At 41.5% G+C, this 14,967-nt stretch overlaps 1 protein-coding gene across 1 annotated transcript in view; it reads left to right on the top strand.

Moving 5' to 3' along the window:
- Positions 1-13,658, top strand: part of CPSF1 (cleavage and polyadenylation specific factor 1) — a 297,206-nt gene extending 283,548 nt beyond the window's left edge. The window contains 4 exon segments of the mRNA XM_030220640.1: positions 30-185; positions 5,519-5,648; positions 6,270-6,408; positions 11,423-13,658. Of these exon segments, the coding sequence (XP_030076500.1) occupies positions 30-185; positions 5,519-5,648; positions 6,270-6,408; positions 11,423-11,470 (473 nt within the window). The 3' untranslated portion in view covers positions 11,471-13,658.
- The last annotated feature ends 1,309 nt before the right edge of the window (positions 13,659-14,967 follow it).

Raw genomic sequence — 14,967 nt, forward strand, 5'->3', positions numbered from 1 at the left:
GATACCTCTCTTTTTACTGCTTCTTTCAGCAAAGGAAAGCTTTGGAGGAATGAGACTCCTACGTCGAGCAGATTTCCACATTGGCTCCCATGTAAATGCATTCTGGAGAACCCCATGCCGTGGAGCTATAGAGGGGCCTAGCAAGAAATCTATCCCTTGGGAAAACAAGCACATCACATGGTTTGGTAAGGTGCCTCTCCATTTCCTATTCTATGGTTTGATAATAAGTCCCCATCACTTAGTTTTGTAGTACTTCTTCCTTCCTACCTCCCTCTCATAGGAAATGACATGCTGTGTCAGATCATGGTCCATCCTGGCCTTTGTCGCAAGTATTTAAATTATTTATCAAAAATTTTATTTTGCCACTCATCCAGGTTAGTGCCTTCTCTCAGTGATTTACAGAAAACATAATTATCATTAGACCACATACTTATGAAAGACAGACCAAACAGACTCTTTCTTATGTAAAATAAACCCTAGCTATTTAAAGTGACTTCTTCCTAATTAAGTCCAAAAATAACAACTGTTTATATAGTGCCAAAATATTCTTTTATTCTATCTTTTATATTTGTTATAAATCTAGTGATGTAATACATCTCACATTGTTGTAAAACCTACCAAATACATCCACCAAACACACTCTCATTCATACATATCATCCATATCATTTACAAACATTAGTATAACAGGACTATTATCTCAATAGGCATCAATATTTTCATTTCAAACAGTATCATAAACACTGTGACATACAAGTTCTTTGATCTCAATAATGAAATCATTCACTTCCCTTTCCAAACATCAGATAGTCCAATGAGTTTGTATAAAAGGCTTCAATATCAGTTAGGAAAGCAATTATTTCCTACCAAGTATTATAATACAATTAGACCAGTGATATCCCACTGGGAGTACAGAACATTGCTATGCAAAATTACCTCTCTATCTGAGACTCTGAAGAATATATAAACAATCAAATACTTTTATTTATTATTCTTCAAATATATGTACAATCAATTGGTTATGGGAGTACAGTACCACAGTTACACATAGGTATTCTCTGTGTCTGAGTCTCTAATGTTTTATTTAGGGTCTTTTTCGCCCTCACTCCAAATTACCAGCTAAAGCCAATTTGCAGATATAAAAGACTCAAGACTACTTATGAGAAAGCAATAGGATTACTTGCCAATGCAGATACAATTGATTGGTTTCTCATGAGAGAGAGCAGCCCTGCTTGCACAAAGGTAGTGGCTTTGACTCTCTCTCCATTGAAGTAGGAAGTACAATCATTTTTATGTGTCCATTTAGGACACAAGTAATCTGACAGTAACACACCTTATTGGATATAATATATTGTAGTCAACACTTTAGTGGCTATATATGGTAGTATTTCTTAGAATTCTACTGTACGTGCTTGGCTTTTTTTTAGCATTGCTCGGAAAGCTTGGTCATCTTCTTGGAGACCACTCAGTTCTACATTTTTGACCATATCTTCCTGGGTGTAACTGACTCTGCCCTGTTGGTAGACCGCACCATCCTGTTTATGAGGTTTTTGCACCCTTGCCCTTTCCTCGTTTTGCTGCATGAGGTGTCACAACAGCTCAGAGTTCAAATTGGAGTTACAGGCCTGTAAGCTTCTCTGTTATTTTTAGATCCTGAACCAAAGTCAGGCCATACCAAAGCTCCTAGCTATAATAATAATATACAATACATAAGACCCTTTCAAAACCACAGGACAGACATATTTCCAGCTGTCGGTTTTTACTTGAACCTTTGTCGGTCTACAGTATATTTATTTATTTTGACATTCATACCTCACATTATCCTGAACATACTCGAGTTCAATGTGGCTAACAGTAAACAGACAAGGTTTACGAATATCAAATATAGACCATTGATGGCCAGTTGCAATCTAAGATACTACATCATTGGATAGAAACCTCTGAGGAGAGTTTTCAGTCTTTTATGAAATACCAAGTACTCAGGTTGACCCTTGATTGCCATTAGCAGTGCTTTCCACCACTTAGCACCCTGGTATCTAAAGTCAGCAGAGTGAACTGACTTATAACACACTTTCTTGCAATCTGGAAGATGAAGTCTAAGGTAGTCCCTAGAACAACAGGTTATATTGCGTAGGGAATAGTTTTTAAGGGCTGCATATAGTCGGTGTCATGCCATATAACATTTGAAAGACAAAACATATAATTTAAAAATAATCCTGACGTTAATGGGCAACCAGTGCAGCTTGCATATAATCCAGGGTCATGCCATATAATATTTGAAAGAGAAAAACATATAATTTAAAAATAATGCTGGCTTTAATGGGCAACCAGTGCAGCTTGCATAATAATGGAGTGGCTCTATCAAAATGTGATACCTTGAAGACAAACCTAGCTGCAGTATTTTGGGCTATTTGTAGCCTTTTTAGGATACCCTCCTTACATCAAGCGTAGATGGAATTGCAGTAATCGAACTGAGTTAAAACCAAGGATTGAACTAGTAGTCTAAAGATGTCTGGCAAGAAATATGATCTGATTCTTCTCATCTTCCAAAGAAACCTGAAGGATATGCACCATTTTTTGTAGACCACTAGTGAAGAAATGTTTTTCTTACATAAAAGATTCTACTCATTTTATGAAGAAATTTTCTAAAATTTTTATATGTTGCAAACATCACCTTAGTTACACTAGATGTAAATCCTTGTATATTGCAATCCCACAGGATGAGCCCTTGTTGTTTTGAGGGCTTGTTTGGATGATCATTCTTACAACAGAAAGGTTCCTACATCCTTTTTAATTGAACTTGCAGCAATAGCAGTGAAATCTTTTTTTTTTTTTTGTGGTGGTCATCTGTTCCAGAAGTTTCTAGAATGGCAGTGGGAGCCACAATGGCCTTGTCTGTAGCTAACCTTTTTATGACGTCTTTTGAAAACAAATGGATTTGTTCTAGCCTTTATTCTTCTTTCATACGGATGTGGATCAGGTTTATTGACAATGTCTTTATGCTGTGATCAAGCTCTGAAGCCTGTCTAAATGAGTTTATTTATTTATTTATTATATTTGTATCCTGCACTTTCCCACTAAAAGCAGGCTCAATGCTGCTTACAAAGTAATAGGTAACACAGAATTTTGTTATGTAAAGTAGGAAATTAAGTATAACATAATAGAAGGATGGATAGGTAGTAAATGGATGGGTAGGTAGGTAGAGACAGGTGATAGAGAGAGGAGGGTAAGGTGAGAGAGAGATTCTGGGTCAATGTCGTTTTCTCTTCAGTATATGTAAGGTAGATGGGTTCATGAGATTAATCTGGGTCTTTTGGGTAGGCTTGTTTGAATAGATGGGTTTTTAGTGCTTTTCTGAATGGTAGGTGGTCATGGATTGCTCGGATAGGTCTAGGGAGAGCGTTCCATAGACGGCTGCCCAGGAAGGAGAAATTGGACCCATAATAAGTTTTGTACTTGAGACCTTTACAGCTGGGGTAGTGCAGGTTGAGGTACTTTCGTGAGGATACAGACATGTTTCTTGCTGGAAGGTTGACCAGATTTATCATATAGTTCGGAGATTCTCCATGTATTATCTTGTGGATTAAAGTCTGGGCTTTGAAATTGATACGTTCTTTGATTGAGAGCCAGTGCAGTCTTGCACGGAGAGGAGTTGCACTCTCAAAACGTGATCTGCCAAAGATGAGTCTTGCTGCTGTATTTTGGGCGGTCTGAAGTTTTTTTAGGATATAGGCTTTGCAGCCTAACAAAATACTGTTGCTGTAATCAGCATGGGTGAGTACCGTGGATTGCACTAAATTTTGGAATGTTTTCTGGGGTAGATATGGTTCTTCAAGTGGCTTAGTCAATGCCGTCCAAGGATCCAGTTTGTCTTAAATAGTTACTTTTTTGGATATTCTTGTTAAGGAGGGAACATTTTTTTCCACCACTGTTGAACAAATGGCAATACCTTTTTAATATAGTAGTCATCTCCTAGTGCTTAAGAAAAGTTTGCCTTTCTTGCAGTTTTTAATGTATCAGCACATCTGTTCAGACATTAAGGATTTTAAGCAGCAAGCAAGCAGATCCCCTCCCCCATCGCATAACTTCAAAGAAGTAGGAGTGATGCTTTCTTGAAAAAAAATCAGTCTGCCATATAAGGGATTTTCTCCCTTATTTGGTGTATGGATGGAACCTACCAAACAAGAGAACAGTTCCCTTATTTGACAGACTGACCATACTTGGTGCATCCCAGGATACACCATATAGGGTCAGACGCTGTCATTTTTCAAGATGGCAGTGCAGATGCAGGAGTGAGCAGGCACCACTCTTGCCTTTGTGAATGTGTTTCATGGGGATGACTGGGGGAATTGGGACATGTAAAGCTAGAGGTAGAGGTAATTTTGAGAGTAAGAAGGAGCAGCCAGCCACATTTCATGCCTCAGCAGCCATCTTGAAAGCTTTCCCCTCCTTTATTTTAAATGGTTTTAAAAGATTTTCAGGGGAAGAAGGGATGTCATCCCACCAATGGCAACTGGCAACGTGAATTGAGGTTGCAGAGGGGCTGACTCAGGAAAAATGTTGGAAGTACTTTTTCACGGAGAGGATGATAGATACCTAGAATGCCCTCCCGCAGAAGGTGGTGTAGATAAAAACAGTAATGGAATTTTAAAATGTGTGGAATAAACACACAGAATTCCTATATAGTAGGTGTGGAATCAAACAAGCTTAGCAGTGAATTAGATAGAAACACTGGTAATTGGGATGCAAACCCAGTGCTGGGCAGACTTCTATGGTCTGTGCCCTGATCATGGCTGGACAGATTCAGCTTCTCTAACTGCAGAACAAGGCCAGTGCCGGGCAGACTTCTACAGACTGTGTTACTACAGAAAGTGAATGTTAATAAAAAAAAGAATCCTTTGGATTTGTTTACACACTGTGCACAGGTGGAAGGGGAAACATACTGCACTGTGTGCTATCTCAGTATTAGGAGGGCTGTAGTGTGATAACCATGGGTTTTGTGCACACTGAGTGGGGAGGACAGCGTGTGCATGTAAGCTTTACATTCTATGGCACAGGCGGTAAGGCATGATGGTTCTGGATGCTGAGGGGTGAGGCAGTTTGATACCTGTGGCCTGTGTTCAGGATGTGTGAGTTGGATAGGAGAGAGCACTGCATGTGGGAGAGATCTGAAAGAGGTGGTGTCTGTGAACTTGAATGCAGCACAGTGCGTACAGGCTCTGCATTATAGGGTGTAGGTGACAGTGTATGATGGCTTTGAATGACAGAAGGGAGGCTGCTTGGTACCCATATCCTGTGTGTGAGAAAAGGAGTGATGTATGTGGGCTCTGTGTGTGTTAAGTGGGAGGTGGCAGTATACTGCATGCTAGCACTGTGGGGTAGGGGGAGGGAGATGCTGCATGTTGGCTCCATGCATTAGGGTTGAGAGTGGACATCATGGTTCACACAGACTATTTCTTGGACTTTCAGAATTGTCTTTAGGTTGGATCTCCTTATTTGTGTCTCTGTTCTCATTGCAGCTACACTGGATGGGGGTGTGGGTCTTCTTTTACCCATGCAGGAGAAGACTTACCGCCGCTTACTCATGTTGCAGAATGCACTCACCACTATGTTACCTCACCATGCTGGCTTAAACCCCAAGGCTTTCAGGTAATTGCGCTGCTCTCGTTATTTCATACCCTAAATCCTTCAGGGCACTGCACACTGCCTCTGCTTCCTATCTTCCTGTTCCCTTATTCCCAAAATCTTTCAGGGCACTGCAGAAAGTCTATAGTTACTGGCCCCACCCCACCCCCTGCTTGTTTATTCCCAAAATCTTTCATGGAAGTAAAAGCTGCCTCTCCTTACTGACCTCCTTCCCTTACTTTCCAGCCAATGGCCTTCAGGGAACTGCATTATTGCCTACTGCCTCCTGCTTTCTTCTAGATCTTCAGAGCACTGAGCAATGGCTCTGCTTATTGTGCTACCACCCCCCCCCCCCCCACTTCCTTATACCCAATGACCTTCACATAACTGCACTTACAAGGTCACAGCATATCCACCACCACCAGAGACGGAAATTTGTATTTTATAACCTGCATCTTTATTTCCTCCTGTCAAGAGGGTCAACAGTGCAAGATCAAAATTGTGACTTACACACATCTATCATCCTCCAGTGGGTCATACATGAAACACCATTCTCACAACTGTAACAGATCCATTCCCACTGTAAGAAAACTACATACAGCTCCTTTTCCCACTGTGAAGGATTCCCTTTGTGTCTCTTTCCAGAATGTTGCACATGGATCGTCGAATCCTGCAGAATGCTGTGCGTAATATACTGGATGGAGAACTCTTGAACCGCTTCCTATACCTTAGCACCATGGAGCGTAGTGAACTAGCCAAGAAGATTGGAACCACATCGGATATAGTAAGTGCTGCAAGGAGGCTGCTGCAGACTGAGAAAAAGAACTAGCAGCCAATGCTTGATAGTGAGCAGAGCTGGTGGGGCTGGGTACTGACTGACTAAGCACATGAACAGCAGCACAGCACAGGAGTTTGTTTTTGTCTGAAAAGTGACAGAGTTTGTGTGCCTGAAGAGTGAATGTGTGGATCTGGAAAGCTTGTGTGTGTGTCTGAAGAATGAAAGCATGTATGCTTGTGTGTGTGCCTAAAGAGTGAAAGTGCATGAATGTGTGGATCTGGAAAGCATGGTTGTGTGTCTGAAAGAATGAAAGCATGTATGCTTGTGTGTGTGCCTGAAGACTGAAAGTGTATGAATGTGTGGCTCTGGAAAGCATACGTGAGTATGTTTATCTGAAGAATGAAAGCATGTATGCTTGTGTATGTGCTTGAGTGAAAGTGCATGAATGTGTGGATCTGGAAAGCATGTGTGTGCCTGAAGAGTGAAAGTGCATGAATGTGTGGATCTGGAAAGCATGTGTGTGCCTGAAGAGTGAAAGTGCATGAATGTGTTCATCTGGAAAGCATATGTGTGTCTGAAGAATGAAAGCATGAGCATGTGTGTCTGTCTGAAGAATGAAAGCATGTGTGCTTATGTGTGTGCCTGAAGACTGAAAGTGCATGCATGCGTATGTCTGAAGAATGAAAGCATGTATGCTTGTGTGTGTGCCTGTATCAAAACAGGGGATTTATGTCTGTAACTTCTTAAGTGAAAGTATGACATATTTTTTCCTTAGTGTATTTCCCTTGTTTGGCCAGCAGATGGTGTCACGAAATGCCTAGCACCCACCTGGGGTTACTCTGCGACCACCTCAAGGGTCTGCACAGACTCGCCTGCACCTGAGCTCGTGCTCCATACTAGCACCGTCCTCCCACCGGCTGGGTCCTACTCACCTCTGGGCTAGTCTCCCATACTCAAGTTATTGCACAGTGATTTCTAGGACACTGGAGCCACACTTCCGGGTCCCGCAGTTTCTAGAAAGCACCCACAGACCCAAAAACACAAACCAGGATTCTTAGTCCAGAATAAACAGGGCTAATAAATAAATTGTTGTACTATCATGAAAAATTTGAACAGTGAATGTTTGAAAAAAACAAATTGAAAAATACAGCAAACAATAACAGATAACAAAAACAAGGATCAACATTAAAGCTATCTAGCACTTGTTACTACCTGGGTAGCACCTGGGGAGTTTAGGAGATTAACTGTTCACAAGCCTTGAACAGGATCTCAGGACAGAGATGTTTCTCCTCTTCACCCCTACACTGAGATTAAAATAGATTCAGTACCTTCAGGCTAGATTTGAAGGCCAGAACCATTCAGAGCCCAGAGCACCAACCTTTGAAAGTATCTGGCCAATGATACTGCAAGTTCCCCTTTTCTCAAGGCTAAATTGGAAAAGAGAAAGTAATCTTTTCTGTAACATTTTTAAAACTGAAAAACAAGCGCCATCTGATGGCCAATTAGAAGAAATACATTTTCATGAAATTATTTATTTACAGTTCACAGGCCTGAGAACCCACTGTTTCGTGACAGATGGTGACTATCTTTTTTTTTTCTTGTAAAGCTGTTACAGTTTCCCCCCCCCCCCCTTAAGCTACAAGGTAATCCGTACATAAGTAATGCCACACTGGGAAAAGACCAAGGGCCTAGTCTCAGATAGGGAGAGGAGAGAGAAAGATCTCTTCACTGAGGCTTGTGAGCAGTTATATTTTATAACCTGTGAGCAGCTATGTTTCCTCAACTCCCCAGATACTACTCAGGTACTAAAACAAATGTTTAGTTTTAATATTGATACTGGTTTGATTTGCTGCTGTTGCTATATTTTCAACATTTTCCCTCTTACCATTCACTGTTCAATTTCCTGACTATAAACCTTATTAGTTTATTGACTCTGCTGTCCTGGACTGACTAAGAATCTTGGTGGTTTGTGTTTTGGTCTGTGGGTGCTTTCTGGGAACTGTGGGACCCCTAGGATTATGGCCCCAGTGTCCTTAGAAACCATTGGAGAAATAACTTGCAGGTGGGAGCCTCGCCCAGAGGAAAGTGGAACCCAGCAGGCGGGTGGAAGGGCGTGCCAGTGTAGAGCACATGCGCATGTGGTAGCGTTTAGCAGTGCTAGGACAGACCCTTTAAGTGGCTGCAGGGTTTAACCCCCCCCCCCCCCCCCCCAGGTGGGCTTTAGGTGTTTTGTGACAGTGCCTGAAGAGTGAAAGTGCATGAATGTATGGATCTGGAAACCATGTTTGTGTGTGAAGAATGAAAGCATGTATGCTTGTGTGTGTGCCTGAAGAGTGAAAGTGCGTGACTGTGTGGATCTAGAAAGTATGAGGGTGTATGTCTGAAGAATGAAAGAGTGTGTGCATGTTTCTGGTGGTGACAGTCTCATACAGCTTCCCTTTGAAGGTTTGGGCTGGGCTGGATTGGAGAAGTCCATAGAAATGTACCATACTAAGTGACAGAAAATTTTCAGCCTGAGAAATTACCCAACTAACTATTAAGTTACCTGCGCAATTTCCTTTGAAATGTATCCTATTCTGCTTCCACTGTCTGTATCCTTTCAAAAGCACCAAAGAAAACTAAATATCATTTTCTTTTGTTTCTGCAGCTTTTTTCACATTTAAAACTTTGTAAATTTATACCTCAGGCACATTGCCTGAGAATTCCACATTTTGGGGCTATTCACTCTTGGCATCTCTGGTTTATACCAGAGGCACTGGAGGGCAAAAATCACTTGCCCATCTTCCCTCATTCTCAGCCCACTTGTCCAGAGCTGCCAAGTTGTCCAGTTCCAGGAGGGAGACGTTTTGTCCAGTCTAGTTTTGGAACTTACATAGTTCCTGATTCTACCCATTGAAACCATGACAAGGCTGTCAAAAATCCATACGTGGCCTGAAGTCTCCCTCCTGGAACTAGATAACTTGGCAGCTCACCAGCTTTAATTATTAAGCTACTCTGTTCGAAGCATATGCCTGCTGAGTCACCATGCTCTTACAAACTGTTATTGCCTCCATGCTTGTAGCTAGTCTCTGCACTTTTTCTTGAGAAGTGCAATGTAGGAGGAAGGTCATGAATGAAAATTGTGGTGGAAGGGGCAGGGAAAGTGAATAACTCTGGGGTATTGATTAAGAAAATAAGTAAATAGGGGCCCATGGTAGGGGAAGCCACAGATGGGCTTTGTAGAGAGGCCACTTGAAAGACTCAGTCCAGGCATGTACAGAATACAGCACTCATTTATCTGGAATAAAATATATCATTAAAGGGATAATTGTGTAATGCTTTTCCTCTGTGTATATCATGTTTTATATCAGAAAAAGGCTTGTATAACATTGCTTGGTCACATTTGCTTAAAGATATATGGACTGCACATAGGTATAAACATAAGAATTTCTGCACTGGTTCAGACTGATGGCCCATCTAGCCCAGTATCCTGCTTCCAACAGTGTCCAATCCAACTCACAAGTACCTGGCAGAATCCCAACAGAATAACAGATTCCATGTTACTGACCCCTGGGATAAGCAGTGACTTTCCCCAGCTCTTCCTTCATATAGGTTTATAGACTTCACCTCTGGGAATTTGACCAAGCCTTTTTAAACACAACTACACTAAATACTTACTACATCCTCCCACAATGAGTTCCAGTGCTAAACTATGGATTGAGTGAAAAATTATTTTCTCCCATTTGTTTTAAATGTCCCACCATGTAACTTCATGGCATCTCTCCCTAGCCTTCATACATTTTGAAAGAGTAAACAAATGTACCTGTTCCATTCCACCCAGGATTTTATAGATCCATCTCTTCTCCAAACTGAAGAGCCCCTAACCTTTTTAGCCTGTCCTCATGAGTTATTCCATGCCCTTACTCATTTTGGGGTGAGAAGTGAGTTGGTGAAATTTGCAGATGACAAAAACATCTTTAAAGTTATTAAAGCAGCAGAAGCTTGTGAGGATTTGCAGAAGGATCTTGTATGATTGGGCATCTAAATGACAGGTGACACCCGCATCTATTTTCCCAGTTTCTCTCCTCCCCTGTTTTCTTTGTTCTATCATATCTGTTTTGTTTCTCACTGTCCTGTCTATTTTTTTAATTCCTGTTTCTTTTTCATTTTTAGCTGTACACTGCTGTGTCTTGCTATGTCAGTTTTAGCAGTATTGCAAGTTTTAAATAACCTATAAGTACAAAGTGACGCAGGTGGTGAAAATAATCCCAACCACAGGAGCAAAACGCGGGGTTCTGAGTTAGGAGCTACCACCCAAGAAAAAGATCTTGGAGCGGTTGTGGATATTACATTGAAATATTCAGCCCAGTGTGTTGCAGCTGCTAAAAAAGCAAATAGAATGCAAAAAAAAAAAAAGGATGGAGAATGTTCTGGAAGCCCCATCTCAAAAAGACTAACACGGAACTAGAAGAGGTTGTGAGAGAAGGGTGTGAAAAATAATAAAGGGGATGGAACATTTTTTTATAAAGAGAGACTGAACAGACTAGAGCCTTTCAGGTTAGAGGGAAGATGACTGAAAGGGAATATGGTAGAAATTTATAAAATTTGAGTGAGGTTGAACAGTTAAATATGGAATGGTTATTTAACGTCAAAAACACACACACAAAAGAGAATGCTCCATAAAATTAATGACCAGCAGATTCAAAATTGTGTTGTTGTTTTTAACAAGTTCCTGGAGGAAAAGTCCATAAACTATAAGCCAGATAATTTGAGTGATTCCTAATTCTTGGAAATGAACCATGAGAAACGGATCTTCTTTTGGGGATCTGCTGTTGGAGAGAAGATGCTGGGTTCGATAGATCCTTTTTTTTTTTTAATATTCTTATGTGTGTCAGTATTTGTGGGCTGTTCTGACTGGACTTGAGAATCTATGTTACAAAGACTTGGGGACAGCCTGTTATAAAAATCTACCTTCCATGCGTAAATCGTCTTAGTATGTTGCTGAAACTCTTTGACTGGGACCCTTTTCATTCTCTTCTAGATCTTGGATGATCTGTTAGAAATTGATCGAGTCACTGCCCATTTCTAGTGGATGTTGCTGAGAAGGAAAATGAGACATGTCTCACTGGTGTCTCTCCCCGCTGCTGCAGGACTGATGACTTCAGAGGATGCAGCTTCACCTGTTTTGTTTCTTTGATGAAGCTGCTTCTGTGCTCTCTTAATATTTGTGATATCATGTTTTGTATTAAGAAAAAAGTATTTATAAATAAAGAAAAAGACATGAGGTGTGAGGGCAGTTTTGGGCAGTGGGGGATTGAAGTTTGAGTGCTACCTGGATAATAAGAATCTGGTTCTGAGCCATTTCAGTGGCATGCAGTGCCACTGCCAAGCAGACCACAATTTCATTTTATTTTCTTGTGGCGAGTAAGTCTCAGCTACTGCTTATCAGCAAAACCTAATGGCCATACTTAGTACACATTAATCAAATTCTGGAGAGAGGCACTCTATGGCCCCTGATTGAAGACAGTTGCTGCAGTGGCTGGATTTAGTTGGTTGAACCTTAAGCCAACACTTGACTCTGCTCTTCTTTTTCCTTCAGTTTATTATTATTATGTATTTAGCTCACACCATTTTCCAAGGAGAGTTATAGTCAGGTGCAGTAGGCATTTTCCCTTTTCATAGTGAACTTATGAACTAAGATTGTATGTGCGGTAATGGAAAGTTAAATGGCTTGCCCAAGGTCACAAGGAGCCTTTAAACTAGGTTCTCCCTGGTTCTCAGCCCACTGCACTAACCAACAGGTTACTCCTCCACTCTAGTTTATGTTGTAGTAAACAATCTGCAAGTTGAAAAATGTGTTGTTCAAGAAGGGTCATTATTTCGTAACAGCATCCTTTCAGCAGCTTCCAAGCTCTTAAACTAGCACTATACACAGAAGGAGAAATAAGGTTTTTCCTGCTAATTTTCTTTCCTTGAGTCCCTCCAGACGGACCAGTCCAGACACTTGGGTATTTCTTCTCCTTCCAGCAGCTAGAGACTGAGAATCAGTGAACTAATGACATCATCCTATAAGTAGCAGAAAGATGAGAGGCATTGATCTGCAATTGCTGACACAATGCAGAGCAGATAGAGAGCAGACTGAAAACATCAAACGATGAGAGCAGCGCAATATTTATTTAGAGGCAAACCTTATAAGAAGCAAAACATTTTTATTTATATTCCAGAGGTTCAAACATGTTTCACCTAGAAAAAGGCTGCATTTGGGACAGAGTTACTAGAAGGTCAAACAAAAATACATACATAAATATACCTAAAACCAAAGTCAACACTGAGAGACTTACATACAGAAATAAAAACCAGTCTGGATAAAAATTTCACATATAAATAAATAAACCCAAAAAATAAATAAAGTGACTAAGAATTACATGTAACTGAAAAGTGATAGTTGAAACAGCTTAAAAAAGGAGGGAGAATGGCTTAACCCATCTGGTGGAAAAATACAGACTTCACCATATCTGGTCCAGCAGACAAAAACATTAGAGGGTGCTGGATTACAAAAGAGTGTCCACGGTTTATTAGAATAATAAATAACTTTAAATGATAACTGTAAATGGCTATTACTACTAAAAACAAAAAAAAAGAATGTACATAGGTGTTTTTTGTAGTAAAAGAATCTGACAACGTGAACCTTAACAGTGATATAGTGAACAATCAAGTATATTAAAAACCAACTGAGTGTTATAAAGTGTAATAATGTACCACACAGATTTGTGCTTACAATCAGTCAGTAAGAGCCAATTAAGACTTGCCTAGAGGGAATCAATAAAACAATCTTCCCTCTAGAGGTAACAGAACAGGCAAATCTAAAAATATGCAAACAAAAGAAAAACACAGTTGATAAAAATTCCTATATAAATACTGCTAATAAGGACAAGAATTGTACTTTAATTGTTGGCAAAAAAATTCCCTGTCAGAGCAGTCACAGCAATGTTCCACACAGATTACTGGTAAAATGAAACCAAGCTTAGTACAGCAAGGTTATAACTTCTCTGCTGGAGTCAAAGGTTACAGATAAGCTATATATCAAATACTACATTTTAAAAAATAATTATTAAATGAAATATCCACCAAACTCTTAAATCGGCATAGAAATTAAACTAACTTATTAAAAACTCGTGAAAACGCAGTAGTATAACTTTAAAAATGGCAATTTTTGACCCCCATAAAAATCAATAAAAAGCACAGAATCTAAAAGAGGAGGACATGCCCAACTACATTTACTTAAAAAAAAAAAAATGAATAGCGGTTTCCATATCATCAAGCTGATCAATCCATAGACTGGTGGGTTGTGTCCATCTACCAGCAGGTGGAGATAGAGAGCAAACTTTTGCCTCCCTATATGTGGTCATGTGCTGCCGGAAACTCCTCAGTATGTTCTCTATCTCAGCAGGTGGTGGTCACACACAGCAGCAGCTCTGGCTAGGCCTCCAAGCCTAATCCTTAGGTTTTGTTGAGGCCTGGGGTTGAGGGCTCTTTTGAGCAAGTGCAAACCTGGTGGTGCCAGGTCCCTCCTTTTCTCCCCCCTCCCGCTGGCTCCGTTTAAAAAAAGAAAAAAAAAAAATTTTAAACGTCTTTAAAGGCGTTTAATTCGACGTTTCTTTAAACGTTCATTGCAGCTACTCACTGGGACACCAGTTCGTTACAGCTCGGAGCGGCAAGCAGGTAATTTTACCTTTTTATAGCGGGCAGGGGGTTCCCCGATTCTTCTCCTCGTGGCATATGGCGTCGGAGGGCGAGGGCGCAAAGGGTCGCTCCCCGGATCGCTGGAGCGCTTCTAGAGGGGATGCGGGGGTTTTACAACCTGATTCGCCCTTGATGGGTGACAGTTTAGTGACCGATGAATGTCCCGGTCGTTCCTCCGGCGTGGCGGTTTTTTTCCCACCATAAACGCCCATCCCCCGCTCCTCGCCTCCGCCATCTTGGCCGGCCACGCGGCTCGGACGGCTTCTTCGTGGGCCGCCCTTGAGGTTGGAGACATTAATGCCATGAACGCCCTTAATTTGGGCGATGGCACAAAGCGGCTAAAGTTAAGCGCCGTTCTTCCCGCGCGGCTCCTTCGCGGAGTTTCGCGCCGGACGCCATTTTGGATGCGCAGCATGTCTCTCCCCCGCTATTGCGAGCGCCGGTTGAGAGTGCATCTAGGGCTGTTGCCCAGGCTGCGGAAGTGCACAGTCTGGGGGGTTTCTCCCCCGAGTTTGTTTTGCTGCTGCATCAGGCTTTCCTCATGCAAAACGCTGCCCCTGCTCCCTCTTCTGATAAAGAGGTTGAGGTTCCCAGAGGTAAACGCCCTCGGGTTGATTTCCAGGCCTTGGAGGACTTTGTCTCCTCCAATGTAGATGAGGGCAGCATGTCTGAGGTCTCCCAACGGTCCTTTGCGGGTTCCTTGGAGGAGATAGATCCCCGCTCGGATGGAGCGGATGACCCCTCTGCAGCGCGGCTTTTTAGCCCAGAGGATTTGCCCAACCTGTTGTTACAGGCCATGGACACTTTGAAGATTTCCTCTCCGGAGGACGTCTCTCCCTCAGC

This window comes from Microcaecilia unicolor, chromosome 1 (genome assembly GCF_901765095.1).
Source record: "Microcaecilia unicolor chromosome 1, aMicUni1.1, whole genome shotgun sequence".
Lineage (NCBI taxonomy): Eukaryota > Metazoa > Chordata > Amphibia > Gymnophiona > Siphonopidae > Microcaecilia > Microcaecilia unicolor.